General features: G+C 48.8%; 2 protein-coding genes across 3 annotated transcripts in view; both read right to left on the bottom strand.

The window, feature by feature from the left end:
* Positions 1-1,959: 1,959 nt before the first annotated feature.
* On the bottom strand, positions 1,960-6,239 carry ZFP36L2 (ZFP36 like 2 zinc finger CCCH-type). Of its 2 annotated transcripts, none has more exons than XM_019647947.1 (2): positions 5,870-6,239; positions 1,960-5,339 (listed from the first exon to the last, which is right to left on the bottom strand). In XM_019647947.1, the coding sequence occupies exons 1-2, from the start codon at positions 5,918-5,920 to the stop codon at positions 3,909-3,911; spliced, it is 1,482 nt and encodes a 493-aa protein (XP_019503492.1). In that variant the 5' UTR covers positions 5,921-6,239; the 3' UTR covers positions 1,960-3,908. The 2 variants fall into 2 exon arrangements, with proteins under 2 accessions (XP_019503492.1, XP_019503494.1); XM_019647949.1 differs by lacking the exon at positions 5,870-6,239 and adding an exon at positions 5,505-5,863.
* A 1,284-nt stretch (positions 6,240-7,523) lies between these two features.
* THADA (THADA armadillo repeat containing) overlaps positions 7,524-17,436 on the bottom strand; it is a 323,536-nt gene continuing 313,623 nt past the window's right edge. Inside the window, exons 35-36 of the mRNA XM_019647913.1 lie at positions 11,800-11,969; positions 7,524-10,785 (exon numbers count right to left, since the gene is read on the bottom strand). Of these exons, the coding sequence (XP_019503458.1) occupies positions 10,390-10,785; positions 11,800-11,969 (566 nt within the window). The 3' untranslated portion in view covers positions 7,524-10,389. The remainder of the gene's footprint in view (positions 10,786-11,799; positions 11,970-17,436) is intronic.

The following is a 17,436-nucleotide window of genomic DNA, read 5'->3' as shown; positions in this document are numbered from 1 at the left end:
CTCAATAGTTTTGTGTGTGTGTGTGTGTGTGTGTGTGTGTGTGTGTTTTCTTTTATGCACTCAGCAGTAGATTCAGAGTGAGTGGTGGAAAATATGTCCATGCATGCATCCCTCCTCTGAAATAATTTAGAAGGTGGTGCACATTAATTGGATTGCTTAAAAAACACCTTCGTTTCCAAACAGCCAGTGGAAATGCCACTATTAAGACAGTCTAAACACCATCACGTTCTGGGCTCATTTTCACACTGACTACAAAAGAATTTTATCTTGAGTGTAATGCACTTTTGGAGCCAGAGTCAGTTTTAGTTCTGCTCCCCAGCTGGTGATAGGAATCCTGGCTTGTCCTTACTTGCAATTTCTTTTACTTCTTGTTCCCTTAATTTACACGAAAACTTTGCTAAGGGTGATCAGGCAATAGCAGAGAGTTTTGTTTGTGAATTCCAACCCCTGTAGAGACAATGACCTACATACCCTCCATTGATCTGCAGCAAGAGGAAATTTCTGAATGACTCCCCCTTGCTTTCCACACTCCACTGGGTCTAAAATACAAAATACCAGATCTTAGTTGGGCTTGCAAACAAACCAATTAAAAAAAAATGACTGTGGCTTACCCCAAAAAGTTTAATCAAGAAGCCGATCAAAGGTACTTGTTTAAGGAAAGTAAATTTTGGAAAGAAGTGGAAACAAGGCCTTTGAAAAGAAGCCTGGCCTAAATAGCACCACATTTTAACCTTTTTCCTCTCCATTGCACATTCTTTATGGTGGAGAGGCCAGGGAGCCTGCAGGGTCTTCCTGGCCCAGCCCTCCTTGGCCACAGATTGGTCCTCCCCCACTGCTGAGGCCCTCAGCCAGGGGCCGGGCATCTGGGAGAACTTTGAAACTGTTCCCCATCCCCTTTGGCAGCGTGTGCCAAGCACCAAAAAAACGCTCCAGCTAACACCAGTGCAATCATCGTTAACATGAAACAGCTGCCTGAAACCTGCGGGGCTCTTCAGATGGCCCCACCCCGCCTGGCTCAGCTGTGAGACACAGGAGACCCGTGGCTAGGCAGGGAGAGAGGGGATTGCAAGTATTGGTTAATGGAGCCCAGCTGTTGTAGATAAGACAACAAACTATTGCTAAATCTCTTACCTACCTTGGAATGGTGTCTGAACAGTGTGGGGTGGAGAGTGAAGGTAAAATGTGTATTTATCAATCTGCTTTTTAAGTTTTTAAAGTGAGTACAGAAAAAAACCATACTAAGATTTTATTCAACTGAGTTAAGAATCAGCAAATTTTTCTTCTTCCTTTTTCTAGAGACCTGGGTTGAATTTCGTTTCTGGACACTCAGTTGTCTAAAGCACAGACACTAATCCTTTTGCATAAATAACGTGTGTGCTCACTCCCAGAGGAAGCTGTCCACATAAAACAAACATTACCCAGATATAAGTTTAACCTGTTTAATCTTCTCTCCCTTTCCCTCCTCTCCGGCCAAGGACACAACCAAAGTCCAGTCAAATCCCAGGCCTAAACCCCCACCTGTTTCAGCACGCTGAGGGCCTGCAGCCCAAAGCCTGGCAAGACCCTCCTCCCTTCCCTACCAAAGCAGTTGTTCCCTGGGCATCCCAGCAAAAAAATCGGACCTTCAGCTGCCACTGCAGACACGTGATACACTTGGTGACTCACAGGCAAGCCACACCCCCCTTCAGGCCTCCCAGCCAGGCCCTGCCACCAGCCAGCCAACACTAGGATGCATCTTATTACCAAGGGTAACAGCTAATGCCCTTGACAGTCCAAATAATTACTTTTTTTCAGCCAAAAGAATTTGTTATAAAACACTTGAGGGGCAGGCTCTGCCAGCTCTCCAAATCCTAGTCCCCAATCCCTCCAAGATTTGGGTGAGACCTGACCAAGTAGTGGGGAACTAGAAAGCTAGATATTTTCATTGGAAAAAAAAAAAGCTAACTTACAACACATTAATACCTTTTTTCCCAAAAATTTTATTGGGGGAAAACTACAAAACATTTACAGTACAATGTTTACAGTCACAATTTGTAGTGAACTGACTTGACTCCCCAAAATATATTACAACTCAAGTTGACTTATCTTGTTACATTCAAATACCTACTTCTGTCAAAGTAGTCCAGAGTACATACATACATAGTGCTCCAGCTGTACCTACGTACATACAAACTAAAGCTACTGCTCATTCACCTGCTGTCCAGGAAAGCATTCCTGCCTTTCTACACGGGAAAACAAACTACAAGTTCTGGAATTTTCTGTAATCAAACAAGGCATATTCATGTAATACATACCATGTTAGCACTAACAGGTGGCCTCTTCACTTTATCTATATAAAAAAAAGTGGTAAAAATCTTTTCCTTTTGTGCAGTTGAACCCATCCTACATTCAAATTCTCTCAAGCACTAATAGACAAAATACTTATTTGGTTGAGGAAGATTTAAGGCAAGTTCTGGCCCTTCCAAAGGCACTGTGAGAGACTACCCCCCATTATTGCTACATGTCTTTATACGCAGAGTATGTCACAGTAGAACTGGTGGAATAAGCAAACGACATTTTTTTTTTTTTGCTAATTTATAAAAAGTTGGAATGAGAAAAGCATGCCACATTTAAGGCTGATTGCAAAATATGTGGTCACTTTTTTTCTTTAAAGTTGGATGGGCTACAACCATTATACATTCTAAGAAAACTCGTAAGATATTCCTTAAACTACTTCCACAGCATCAAGATAGATTTCTATAAAGAAATCATGCAATCTTTCAAAATTTACGTAAACAAGGAAAGAAATTAATGAAATAAATATTACATACAATCTCTTAAATTAAGATTTTTTTTACTCATTTACAATAAAATAACCATGTGAAGTTACAAAAGGCATATATTACTGTGAAAAGAACATACACTCCACATTTTGCCGATAATAATGGCAATCATAATTTAACATAATAAAAGAATATATATCTATTGCTTTTCATCATACTTGATAAATACAGTATGAACAAAATTTTCAATGTATACTTTTCACAAGATAATAAATAAGTTAAATAGTTTTTTTCATATTGAGTTGTGGTGCAGTGGTGCGAATCAACTCAAAACAGCTAAAAATTCAGCAGTTATTCCCCAACAATTACAAACTAAGCTCTGCCCAAGGCTTCCAGAGAGCAGACAAAATGGTTCTAAATTAAACATCCACTAAGTGGTGGCAAAGAAATCAGGAACCAATATGAAACTTTGGAATGCAAGGGTTGTTTTTTTCCAGACACATATAACTTGGTTTCAAAAAACAAAACACATAACCTATGGAGCAGAGGGCTCTACTATCAAGGCATATTCATGGCAGAATATTAAATTCTAAGCTTATAGGTTTAGCAAGGTGGTGGCTTGGCTGGTTTGTTTACACTGTTCTGAAAAAACAATGAGGAACTTCTCAAGATAACGAGTTCCCACATCTGGACTAATGCTTTTCAAGTGAAGATATGGAATGGTGGTTGGTAGCTGCTGGTGCTGGGTTGATTTTTCCTAAAGTCCCAAACTCATCTGAGACCTAAAAAAAAGTTAAGTGTTTGGTTTTTTTTGTTCTATTCGCATCACAACTGCCCTGTTGTGAATATTTTGTTCATCAATACAAAAAGTTCGTTGGCTTTTTTTTGCTCAACAAGAATGAAACTTCGTATAATAATAAAAATAATAATAAAAAACAAAAACAGGAGGAAACCGAAAGGGGAGAAGAGGAGTGGAGGCCCCACTCGGCACACAAGTTCGAGTCCAAGTGCTCGGTCTGGCCTGCAGTCTGCTTGTGGCCTATTTTACCCCCCACTCCCGTGCCCCCCTGCCCCTTACCAGGGGCGCCCTCCAGCAACACCCCCAGAAAGGCCTTCCTTCCTCCTCCTAACTGTAGCCCTCTTGCCTCAGTCGTCGGAGATGGAGAGGCGGCTGAAGATGGGCAGGCGGCGGCCGGGGTCGAGGCTGGGAGACTCGGAGCCGCTGAGGCTGCCCGAGCTCAGGGAGCCGCTCAAATAGCTGTCGCGGTCCGACAGCGAGTCCGGGGGACTAGGGGGCGCGTCGAACACTGGCGACTCTGACAGGCGGCGCGGTAGCTGGAAGTTGTAGGGCGGCGAGGGAGGCGCGGCGGCACTGGCAGGGAGGGGCGCGCTGGGCGGCGCCGGGGGCTGCGCGGGGGGCACCAGGCCCTGCTGCTGCTGCTGGCTGCGATAGTAGGCGGCGGCGGCCACTGCAGCGAAGTTGTGGGTCTGGATGGCGAGCGGCGTGATGAGGCTGCTCAGTTCTGGGCCGAAGGCGAAGGCGTTATTGGCGCACGAGGCCGATGAGCAGGCGGCACACGGAGCACCGGGCGCCAGCAGGTCCTCGGCGCCCCCGGTGCCATACAGGAGGGCTGCTGCTGCCGCCGCTGCCGCCGCAGAGGCGCAGCACGTCGGGGCGCCGGAGGGCGTGGAGGACGCCGAGGCCGACGAGCAGGACGAAGCAGACGAGGAGCAGGACGAGGCCGAGGAGCAGGAGGGCGGGGGTGGTGTACGCGAGGTGGGGCTGTCGAGCAGCAGCGGCGACTCGAGGCCCCCCGGGGGCTGGTGGTGGCCCGACGGGAAACCCGAGAAGCTGAGGCTGTGGTGCAGCTTGGGCCGCGGCTCCCGTGGGAAGCCCAGGTGCAGGGCGTCGCGCGCGCTGAAGGTGCGGAGGTCCCCAGAGGGACCCCCAGACGGGGCGGGCCGCCGCTCATCCGCATTGTGAATGAAGTGGCAACGCGGCCCGTAGGGGCAGAAGCCGATGGTGTGGAAGGTTCGGCACAGCTCTGTCTTGTACTTGGGGTGGCGGGTCAGGCTGCGCAGCTCGTGGAAGCCGTGTGCGAACTGGCACTTCTCGCCGTACTTGCACGTGCCGCTCTCCTCGAAGGGCCGGCACAGCTCAGTTTTGTAGCGAGTCGAGTTGATCTGGGACCCGCCACTCCCCTTCTGCTGCTGCTGCAGGTGCAGAAGATGCTGGCTGCGTTCGCCATTCTCGCTGAACGAGCGGTCCCGGAATTTGTTCTCCTTGTTCAGCAGGGCCGTGCCGCCACCCCCTGAAGGCTCCTTGAGAGTGCCGTAGGAGGCTGGGCTGCCGGCCGCCGCGCTGCCGCAGCTGCTGCCGTTAGGCGCGCCCGGGAACTTGGGCGAGCAGCTGCCGGGGCTAGGCGCGGGGTGGGCGAGCGCGTGCAGGTTGCTGGCCGAGTGCCGTCGGAGGAAGCCCGGCGTGAAGCCCGAGCTGGGGGCGGCGGCCACGGGCGTCCCCACCGCCTTCTTGTCCAGCATGTTGTTCAGATTGAGGTTGGCCAGGGATTTCTCCGTCTGCCAAAACGAGGGGAGCAGGGAAATTGTGAAAAAAGGGTAAGGAAGGGAAGAGTTGGGGCGAGTTGCAGAGGAATTGCCAGCCTTTTGATTCTTTTTCCTTTTTTCGGATTTCGACTCGGCCTCCACCCTCCACCCATACACGCGCAAAAGAATCAAGTTCACCTAAGGAGGAGCCGGACTACCATTTCAGGCCGCGCTGGGTTTCGACATGTGATTCTCAGCCCGTGGGCCGCCGGCCTGGGCGGCGCAAACTCGGTCCGGGAAGCACCGAGCAGCGTGGCCGCGGTCGGCTCCGGATAAACTAAACAGCTACAGCCGCTCCCTCCTGCCCTCCCTTCCTCCCTCCCTGGTTCCTTCTCCCCGCCCACAAGGCACGAGCACAACTGCAAACTTCGGGATTTTTCTCGACCCCAAAAAGTCAAAATAGGGAGGGGGTCCCCCAAAAGCAAAGGACAGAAGTTAAGGTCTGAAAATTCCAAGGACTTCCTGCTTGCCCGCCTTCCTCTGTCCTTGCTGCCCCCGCGTACCTTGCACAAGAAGTCGATATCGTAGAAGGCGGACAGAAGTGTGGTCGACATGTTTCTGGATCCTGTAATGGTCGGAGGTGCGGGCAGGGAGGTCCGGATGAGCCCTCGGGGCTGCGCAGCCGGGCTCGAGCCACGACGAATAACGGGCGAGGGCCGGAGGGGGGGGACCGAAAGTTGGCTGGGGGCGAGAAAAGAGGGAGAGGGAAGCAGCGTGGACTGGTTTGAGGGCGCTGGGAGTGCAGAGTGGGGGGAAAAGGAGAGAGAGAAGCAAAGAGCGCTGCTCCGCGCCCCGGGGTGCCCGGCCCGCCCCCCCCCCGCGCGGAGCCGACGGCAGCTCGCGAACTGCTGGAACTCTGCGGCCCGCGAGCGCGCGCCCTATATAGAGCACTGCAGCTGCTGGGCGGGCGTGCCGGGGGAGGGGACAGAACGTTGACCCCGCTGGGGTCTCCAGGCAACGCCGCCCGCCGGCTCGTGGACGTCAGGCTCCTTTCTGGCCTCTCATTGGCCGCCGCCAATTTTTTCCTCTGGGGGAGGGGGCAGAGAGGCCTCGGGGCGGGGCAGGCTGCCGCGGTGCCCGGGGCAGCGTGGAGAGTTCGGCCCAGTTGGGTGCTACTGGGTGGCGACCAGGAGATACAGCTCCCCTCTTTTGGGGCTGCACCATTGGAAATCCCCAGCACGTTTTACGTGGCCGGGGTTCTGCATCCCTGGACGTGTCTTTCCCCGCCTGATCCTGTTAGGCGAAATTGCGGAGCTTTTATCTCCCACCCTGGGTTTTATACTGGGCGCGGGAATTGCAAAATGCAAGAATATTGCAGCTCTCTGCGCGGCCTGACTGGTTTGCAAAGCGTGCTCCAGCTGGGGGAGGGAGAGGCGGGGGCTCTGGGCCTGAGTCTGGTGGGTGGCGGCTACATCCCGACTGCACGTGGAGACACGGTGGGGGTGGGGGCGGGAGCGGCCACGCGGGCGGCTGCCGCGGCGGTCTCGCCCAGAGGAGCCTGGGCCGGTTTCTCCGCCCCTCTCCCCGCCCAGGCTGCAGTAAACAGGGCTAGAGCGCCGGGGCCTGCCGGGCAGGGCTGAGTGTCTGAGGACAAGGCGCTGGCTTTGCTAATCACATCACAAGACCTTGAGCCAGGGCCAAAGGCGCGGAGTGGCGCGGGGCGTCCCGGGCGGGGGAGCCAGCTGGGAGGACGGGAGAAAAAGTCGGCCGAGCCGCCCAGGCATGGAGGCGAGTTGCCGCCACCCTGTCCGTCTGCTGGTCAGCCCGGCCTTCCCCAGCCCTCCCGGAGGTTGGGGTGCAGCTGCCAGCCAGGCTCCCCGCCCGCCTCAGTCTTGGGCTAGCGCACTCTCCAAGCCCCTTCCCTACAGGCCGTTGTGGGAGCCGCGCCCCGCCTTAGCTCGTTGTGGGCCGCAGTCTCTGGCTGAGGCCGACCCGCGGCCAGGCAAGGCTGAGCACTGAGGACTCGGATGATGGCTTGCCCCCGGTTTCCTCTCGCCAGTCGCACACCCCAAAAGCCTGCACTGGGAAATGGTCTGCCAACGGGAGTCCTCTGGTTATGGGGCAGACACCCCCCTCTAGCGCCCAGTGAGGCTAAAGCCGCTGACAGCCCCACTCCGGCAGATCCAGTGTGGTGCAGGACATTTGTCACTCCCCCCCCCCCCCAGCCCGTCTGTAAGTATGCTGCCAAAAATATGGACGCAGGCCCATGATTTCGCATACCTGGCAGCCTAGGCTGCAACTGGGCCCAAGTTGGAAGGTCTAGTACCCACCAGGGAAGGAAGCTATGGGAACCACGCCCCCTTCACAAATTGATCTTATTTTTTGCTGTTTCCTTGCCCTCGTTTCCATTTGGTTCTCATTCCTTCTCTCAGTCAACCTGGAAAGGAAGGAGCTAGGCCTGTCACTGACTCCTTAAGAGTTCAGCTTGAATGCAGTGTCTACTGCTGTTCTCCTCCCAACACCTGCCCAGGGAGTTGGAGTTAGAGTCAGAGTAGGGCTTCAAGGACTTGAGGATCAGAAACTTTGGGCTTGGAGTTCAGACCCTGCCCCTTACTAGCCATTTGATTTTAGGCAAATCACACAATCTCTTTGGTACTTGGGTTTTTTGGTAAAACTAAGATAATTCCAGCTTTACTCATCTCTCACCTTTATCAAAGTGCAAATGAGTTATCTGTTAAGGTGTTAAAAGCTAAACAAGTGTAATCCATCTTATTTATTAAAGCAAATTGACAAAGCATAAAAATGGAGAAAACCAGGCCTCTGGACTATGGCCAGACAGGTAGAGCTCCACAGAATCATGAATGCAGAGCTAGGGGTCACCAAATCTTGGACCCTAGAGCATGGACTCTAGGGTAGTGACCTCAGAAGAAGTGACTACTTCACTTATGACTCAGCCTACCCCAGCCTTTACATAGGGCTGGGCTTCTGAGGCTGACACTTGAAGAACCCGGACTGTTCTGTTTTGTTCTTTGTAGAAATGACCCCAAGCAAGCCATTTTGAGGGTGGCTCTGACAGGAAGATATTCTATAGTTCCTCTGGGAATGCATCAGAAAAGTGTGAGATAGCCATTTCCCTAGCCACTGCTATTGGAGGTCAGCAACCAGATTTCAGATACAAAACCAGTGACACATCTGTCCCTCCTGCCCTCTCGCCCTCCCAGGCTGGCCATAGCCAGCCAAGATCAAAACCTGGGGGTACTTTCTAGTCAACAGCTCTGAGAACACCCACTTTGCAGGCTTTGCAGGGTTCTGGAGATAACATGTAAACATGCTATGGTACAACATGCTTTGGTACAGAGTACCTGCTGGTGTGATATATATTTATTACTATGTAACTGCTTTTATTTCATTTTAAATGGAGAAAAAAGGAACGCTGGCCTTTTCCAATAACTGAGCTTTGCTGGAGTCAGTTTAATAATGACTCTATCCTGGTTATCACCACATTATGCCAACAATTCCCTGACTTCTCACCAGCCAGGTCTTCTCAGAACAAAAGAAATGTTGGGTTGGCAACTTTCCATCAAGTGTGGGCTACAACAGATGCCTAACCAAGTAATTTAGGAACACACACACACACACACACACACACACACACACACATTTTGAGCTGATTGCAAAACCACCCAGGCACCCAGGGAATTTCCTTTTCAGAACAAAACTTTGGACACTAAGCTAACTTCTCCCTGCCTTTTCCTACAGAGCCCTTTCTCTGTACTTCCAGTATGGCTGTTGTTAGTATTAGGTGGTTTTCTTTCACAGAGAGACAAATTATATTTGAAATATAAGCATTTCTGCAGTAGGAAATGATCAAATCAAACTCTCTCTCCTCTAAACTGCCCCTTCAGACCCTCAAACATCAATAAAATAATTCTAAGTGACTGCTCACCTGAGAAGTATTTAAAAATACTTACAGACCCTCAAAGCTGGACCATGTCTACTATTACTGAAATGGCTTTTTCAGATGACTAGGATGAAAAACGAATGTGAAGGAGGCTACGACCCATCCAAGCTATGGATTTCAAGATAACTGTCTGTGGGTTATACTTATTCTGAAATTACAAATTAAAAATGACAAGCCAATGAAAAACAAGACCAGCGGCAAAATGTATACAAGAGTGACACCTGCTGGGTGTCTGAGGAAGACAGCTGGGCTTGGGAAGGCAGAAAACCCTGAAGGTTTCTAGATTCAATTACTGAAATGCTAAGCGTGTTTTCTGGCATCTTAAATGAGAAACTTCTTGTTATTGCCACCAAGAAAATGATAGTAAATAATGTAGGCATAAAATAAATCAATTATTCTGGCTCTCCTTTCCTCAGTTTCCTTCTAACAGCCAAGAAGAGTCTATGCTTTCACTGGGTGGCAAAATCAGGTACCCCAGCATTAGCACAAACACTTTTCGGGGGAGACAGGGTAGAAGCTCTCAGTGGCTCTTTTAATAATTAGGATGTCACTGTCATGTGTAGGTCACTGCAGGACTCACACATGCAGACAATAAAAACAGAACTATTTGTATGAAGTTGATCCTTAATATTCTCAGGATCCAACATTTGGAACATATTTCTGCTTTAGCTAAAATGGAATAAAATTTGGAATTCTGACCAAATGGGCTGTTTGCCAACTAATCCAGCTCCTACATCCAGCCAAATAAGGGGGGGGGGGCGAGGCAGGGGGAAGCATGTGTTAAAATTCTGTGTAGTCAATTCATAGAAAATGCCGGCCGGCTATGGCTGGACATTAGAGGTCCTGGGGGACGAAAAAGGCTAATTCAGGCCTGCAGGTGGCCTGCACCTGGGAACAGAGTAAATATTCAACATGGTAGCCTCACTTCCTACAGTAGCTGCAATAAACCAGTCTGCCTTGAATGAGTGAACTGAAGAAAAACTCCTCTGTAGGAAGACTAGACTCACAGAAGTGGGGGAGGTGTGAAGGGGAAAAAAATATTTGAATTTATGTTCCACACATTGCCTGCAGGTTTAGTGGGGGACTCAGCCACCTTACCCCCACCCCCAAAGCCTCCTATCTTCAACAAGCCGTTTGTGTTCCTGGAAGAGGTAACTGATTTGCTTGTGCCCGAGAGTCCGAAGCACTGAGAACTAGCGCGTCTTTCCCTTCCTTTCCTTCCAGAAAGGCCAGCAGTCTCAGGCAAGCCAGTGTCCTTTCCTCCTGAAGGCGCAGTCTTGTGAACTCCACTGTCTTCAGGAACTCGGCCGTTGGGGGCAGTTCTCTGAAGAGCTGGGAGAGGAGGTGGCACTGCTCAGATGTTGTCCTTTGAAGATGACAGAGGCTCTCAGGGCTGAGGGGATTCCAGCTGGACGTGGAGAGGAGACGGGAGAGGTGCTTGTAGAGGTATTTCACGAAGATCAGGGACTCAGCCCAAAAGTTGACTTCTGCTTTTTCAAACAGGTAGTCTTCTTCCGCCTAAATCAAATGAAAAAGCCAAAAGTCAAACCTCACGGGGAATGCTGACAAAACCCAGTCCAGACCAGAGTCCTACCAGATGCAGAAGAGGTGTGTCCCCTCCCCCACTGGGGAGAGGCCCCCCTCTTGCCTGTCAACACCCGCGTGTACACACCACTTGCAGCCTTGAAGGTCACCTTCTATTTTCACTTGTACTTCTCTACCAGAGAGGAATTTTTTCTCCCAGACTTAACATGACCTTTGATAAAGATGTGTTTGTGGTTCCAAGCCAAGATATTTTGGGGGCCTGGTGCTGAACATGGACCTCAACATGGGAGTGGGCTCTAGGCCTAAAGGCGCATCTAGAAATCAGAGAAGAGGGAGGAAGGGAATTCTGAGCAGCAAAAAAAACAGCAAATTACCAAACATGAGACACTAGTCTCTAAGTATGAAATCAAATTTCTATAGTGCTGGGGATTTTCAAGGTCATTTTATCACAGACACTTTATCTTGTCTCAGAATTTCCCATAAACAGGCTAGGTTGCTGTTGGTGATGCCAAGAAGGCCAGCTAGGTCAGGCACTGGTGGATATGAATTTTCAGTCCTCAAGATGCTTTTGCTGCTTGTCTTGGTCCTCAGTTACCCCATCTGTTGAGTGCTCCCCCACCTGGAGGGGCTAATAGTTTTCTTTCTGCCCTGGCAGCACCTCAATTGTCTGGAAATGTTTCACCTTCAACCTCACCATGGGGAGCCCCTGGCTCCTCCAAGGTTGACTAATAAGGATTCTCCATAATTCAACTTCCAAGGCGCCTCTTTCAAAGTCCCCTCCCCCCATAGACCTGAACCCCAAAAGACAGCATGAGAGCTACCCCAGTGCCCCCAGCAGGCTGCCATGGACATTTGGAGAGTTTCCTCATTGGTTATTGCTCTCAGCATCCAGTAAACTTTCAGTAGGCACATTAGGCCCAAACAAGCCTGTAAGTGCTGCAGCCAGTGGGTTTAGGACACTCCACTGCCCTGAGACCCCAGGACTACCTGATGCACGCTCTCCACACAGACCATGAGGTCATCGCCCTCTCCCAACAGCCATCCCAGCAGGACTGGGAGTCCAGGAGCCAGCTGGTCCCACTGCTGGAGCAGGTCACATAGCACTGCCAGGGCCAGGTCCAGGGCGATGGAGGCATCCACCTGACAGAAGGCAAATTCTGTGGAAATAAGAGAGGCGCGTGATGCATGTACTGCTCAGGGACAACTCAGGGAGGCTCTGTAGGGCTCTGGGAACATGAAGAGCCTCAGGTAAAATCAGTGCCACCAGCCTGGCTGAGAAGCTGGTGAGACAGACTCACTAAAGGTTATTAATCCACTTCTGAGTCCTGCTGTCTACACAGCTAGAATGAGTCATAGGTCTGTACCCCACCATTTCCATGCCCCCTCTCCCAGTGTGGACAGAAGGAACCCAATCTGCAGGACTAGACATTTAGCTCCCCTCAGCCCATCTAGTGTGGCTGGAAGGATATCTCCTCTGCAGGCCTGCCACGATGCCTGAATTCCACTGGCTTGCCCCTTCATCTGACAGCAAATCCCACTGGGCACACAACACGTTGACTCTCTAATATAGAGCAGTGCATCAGCAAACTTTTTCTTAAAGGGCTAGAGAGGAAATATTTTAGTTTGTCACAACTTCTCAACGCAGCCACAGACAATATGTAAACAAACAGTTGTGGCTGTGTTCCAATAAAACTTTATTTAGGCCCAATAAAATTTGACTTTCATGTAATTTTCACATATCACACACAAACTATTCTTTTGACTTTCTCCCAACCATCTAAAAATGTAAAACCCACAGCATCACAGTTCACAGGCTGTACAACAGCAGGTGGTGGGCTGGAATTAGCTCATATTTTGGTGCCCTCTGTTGTAGAGTGAATTCAGTTTTCAGACACTCGTCTTCCTAGCTGGCTGGGGGAACGGTGTGGAAAGAGGAAGTGGGTGCCTTGGGGAAACCATTGCTTATTTCACCATTTTGCTTAGACCTAAATATGGGTTTGAAGGGAGGCTCCGGGTGTTAACACTTCCGCTCACAGCCCTGCCCCTCCTACCCCCAACCTGGAGGAGGTCTGAAACATGGGACTGGGATCCCAGTGCCCAGACAATGAAGCTATGTAGATCCATCCATACACCAATGCTTGACTTTCAATGACCTACTTCTGTTGGGACCCCGTCTTTCCCAAATCCACATTCCCAACTCCAGCCCACAGACCTGTCCCTGACCATTTGGCCCCAAAAGAGACTTGCTCACACACAGGGAGAAGGCTCAGCGTCAGACTGGAAGGCTGAATTCTTCAGTGTTGAACCAGCCTTCAAGGGATGGCCCCCCTGAGGGCCTGTCATGTGCTAGGCCCCAACCAAGTTCTTTCTCTCTCCTATGGTTTGGGTATAATTATCCTTACTTCACACATGAGGAATCCAGAGCTCAGACAGGTTAACCCACTTGTGTATAGTCACAGAGCTTTAAGTGGCTACAAAGAAACTGAAACCGGCAACAAGTTTCATGGTGCATGCAGAGCACCGACCTGGAGAATGAGCACTAACTACCTAGAGATCTCATCATCTTTACGATGAGATAAGCAGGGTTGGTGACCCCTCCAGCAGGGCCAGGACTACTTAGAGCCCACAGGAGCAGAGCCTTGACTCATGGAAACAGCCAAAGGACTGATGTTGCCACCACCAGAGCCCCAAATCAATCCCCCAGGATGCCTGCCCCTTAGTGCCCCTACTCCCCATGTGTGTGTGAAGGTGCATTATGGCTGTAGGTCTGAGTTAGGTTTTCATCCAGCTTTCACCTACAATATAGATTGTATCTGACTCCTCTGTGTAGTTCTCACTGGTTCACAATCTGTGTGGTAGAATTAACTGGCATCTCTCAAACCGGGAAGAATTGAAAATACACATGAAGACCAGCACAGGATTAAACTAAATAGCAGATGCTCAAAACATTTCAGTTTAAGGCTCTGGAGATCATGAAATCTTTCCTTTTGCGCTACTTGATTTAGTTTGAACACGTGCATAGCTATTGCCACAAAGAAAGCATTCAATACATGGTTAACTAGGGTTATTATTGATAATAACAAACATTTCCCTTCTACTGAACCCATATTGCTCTCACCACCATGAGGGAGGTATCCCTATTTAACAAATGAGGGCCAGCCAAGTGGCGCATTGGTTAAGAGTTGGCTTGGGACGCCAGCTCTGAGCAGCAGGACCCTGGTTCGGATCCCACATGAAGGCCAGTGACACTGCCCTCTACAGCTAAGATGGTGAACAACAGCTCGACTTGGAGCTGGGCTGCAGTGAGTTGCCAGCGACAGCATAGGCTGCAGCCCCTGCTGCAGTGGGCTGCCATGAGCTACTGTGAATGGCTGGAAGCCAGTGTGAGTGGCCGGCAGCTGGCGTGAGCTGCCTTGAGCCGCCGTGAGCGGCTGTCCAGTAGACAGGGAAGAGCGCAATGATAATACCAACATGGACCAGTGAAGTGATGTCCTCCACAACTAGACTGAAGAACAAAAGGACAGCAACTTGTCTGTTCCCCTTCCCCTGATTCCCCAGCGCTGTTCCCCTCTCCCAATTCCCCAATAAAATCTTGAGAAAAAAAAAATGAGAAAGCTGTGCTCATAGAGATTGGGTGAACAGGTCCAAGTAGTGGTGGCACTGAGCTGAGTATGTATCTAGTGCACAGCCTGCACCCTACCCTGCAGGGAGGAAATGGAGACACACTCCCAGCACCCCATGGAGATGAAGTTACACTTAGTTTTATCACTTTTAGTATTAAAGAAAAAGCTCCCAGCTGGGGTCCATGTTTTGAATAAAAGGTGAAAGGTGTAAGTCCTTAGCATTGTGGCACTAGCAGCAGGTCAGCTTATCTTAAAATTCTAAAAATTCATCCCCCTTTTCCCCACCCTTCTTTTTTATTGTCTCCTCAAGGCAACGACTGAAAGCGCCACAGCGAAGAAAAAAGTTTCATCTACCAGCCAAATCAGGGCCTGTAGGTCAGGCAACACTTCTGTTGGTCCATAAAGGACACGTGGAGCTGACCAGAGATGCCACCAAGAAAGCCAGTCTGCCCCACCTGATGGGCCAGGTACCCCCCTGCACCATTTGGCCACGAAGTAACAGGACAATGGTGGGAATGACAGGTACAAGGGGAGAGCTGGTGTGTTGGCTATAAGTGGATCTAGATAGAATCATAACTACCCAGACAGCAACTCTGCAAGATGAGGAAGACAGGGGAAGGAAAGTTGGGATGGGGCTGGGGCAAGGATTAGTTGGATTTAGATCTCCTGCTTGAGGGGTCAGATGCATCCCACCAAACGCCCTTTTACTCCCTTGTCCTGGTCTAAGACAGCTCAGTCAGAACAGCACAGATCTCTGCTGGCCAAATGCCTTGCAAAGAGGAAGCTGAAGAGTAGGGAGAGGAATTTTTCACCTAACCATGCAGGCCAGCCAGACTCTCACGGGCTCACGAGTCCATCAGGGAAACAAGAAAGCAAGTGACCAAGCAATAAGTGTGTCTGAAGAATCTGCCATGTGTCCATACCAGCTAAACAATTTGAAAAGTCATTAACAACACTGGAGGAAAGACACTTCCTGATTTCAAAACTTACTCCAAAGCTACAGATATCAAGACTGTGGTAGTGGCATAAGAGAGAGACATATAAATAATGGAAGAGAACTGAGTGTCCAGAAATAGACCCTCACACTTACAGTCAATCGATTTTTGACAAGGTTGCCAAAACAATTAATTGGGGGAAGAATAGTCTTTCAACCAGTGGAGCTGGGACAACTGGATATCCACATGCAAAAGAATCAAGCTGGGCTCCTACCTCACAAGATACATAAGAATTAACTCAAAATGTATCCAAGACGGAAATTTAAGAGCTAAAACTCTAAAGCTCATAGAAGAAAACATAGGAGTAAAGTTTTGTGACACTGTATTAGGCAATGTTTTCTTAAATATGACATCAAAAGCACAAGCAACAAAAAAAAGTTAGATAACACTGAAACTGAAAACTTTTGTGTTTCAAAGAACATCATTAAGAAAGTGAAAGAAAACTCACAGAACTGGAGAAAATAGTTGCAAATCCTACATTTGACAGTGGACTTGGATCTAGAATACATAAAGAACTCTTAAAACCCAATAACAAACAGAAAAATAACCCAATTAAAACATGTGCGAGGGATCTTAATAGACATTTTTCCAGAGAAGATACATAAATGACCAATAAGCACATGAAAAGATGCTTACATCATTAGTAGTAAGGAAAATGCAAATCAAAACCACAATGAAATACTACAAGTACATCACAGCCACTGGGATAACTATAATAAAAAAGACAGATAATAACTTTTGGTGAAGATGTGAAGAAATGAACTCTCATGCATTGCTGGTAAAAAAAGGAAAATGGTGCAGCCACTTTGGAGAATAGTCTCAAAGTTTCTCCCACTCTTAGGCATACACCTAAGAGAAATTTTAAAAAGTATGTCTACACAAAAACTTGTACATGAATATTTACAGCAGATTTGTTCACAAGAGCCAAAAAGTGGAAAAAACCCCAAAATATCCACATCAACCAATGAATGGATAAATAAGACCTGGTATAGCCATTCAATGGAATATTGTTCAGCCATAAATGAATGAAGTACATGCCAGAACACAGATGAACCTTGAAAACATTGTGCTCAGTGAAAGAAAGAAGCCAGACACAAAAGACCACATATTGTATAATTCCACTTATATGAAATGTCCAGAAGAGGCAAATCATAGAGACATAAAGTAGATTAGTTGTTGCCAGGAGTTAGAGAATGGGGAAAATAAGGAATTTTAATAAGGAAATAAGGAAAATAAGGACTGCTGATAGATACAGTGTTTCTTTTTGTTCGATGAAAATGTTCTGGAATTAGTGTTGATGGTTGTACAACCTTATGAATATACTAAAATTTGTACATATGTATAATTTTTTTCATACGTATAATTTGATATGGTGTATTTTAAGGTAATGTGAATTCGAGGGCTGGGGGTATGGGGCCTGTGGAAGGCTGAAAAATGGCCTCCCAACAGATACCCATGTCAAGTCCCTGCAACCTGGGAAGGTCACCTTACTTAGGAAAAGGGTCTTTGCAGACATGATTCAGTTGATGATATTGCGATGAGGAGATAATCTTGGGTCATCTGAGTGGACCTTAAATGCCATCACAAATGTCCTAAAGAGAGAGAGGCAGAGGGAGATTTGACACCAGAAACACAGAGGAGAAGGTGATGTGACGACAAGGGCAGAGGCTGGAGTGATGCAAGCAAGGAAAGGCCGACAGCCTCCAGGAGGAGCTGGAAGAGGCAAGGACTGGATTCTTCCCTAGAGCCTCCAGAGGGAGTGTGGCCCTGCTCACGCCTTAATTCCGGGCTTCTGGCCTCCAGAACCATGAGACAATAAACTGCTGTTGTTTTAAACCATCGAGTTTGTGGTCATTTGTTACAGTGGCCACAGGAATCTAATATAGAGGGAATGAAGGGTAAATGCTAAAAGGTGTGGGATTACTTTCTCGAGTAATGAAAATGTCCTAAAATTGGGGCAGCCAGGTGGCTCAGTTGGTTAGAGCACAAGCTATGAGCAACAGGGT

Source organism: Hipposideros armiger, unplaced genomic scaffold (genome assembly GCF_001890085.2).
Source record: "Hipposideros armiger isolate ML-2016 unplaced genomic scaffold, ASM189008v1 scaffold_118, whole genome shotgun sequence".
NCBI lineage: Eukaryota > Metazoa > Chordata > Mammalia > Chiroptera > Hipposideridae > Hipposideros > Hipposideros armiger.
This window is presented reverse-complemented; position numbering and strand designations above follow the sequence as displayed.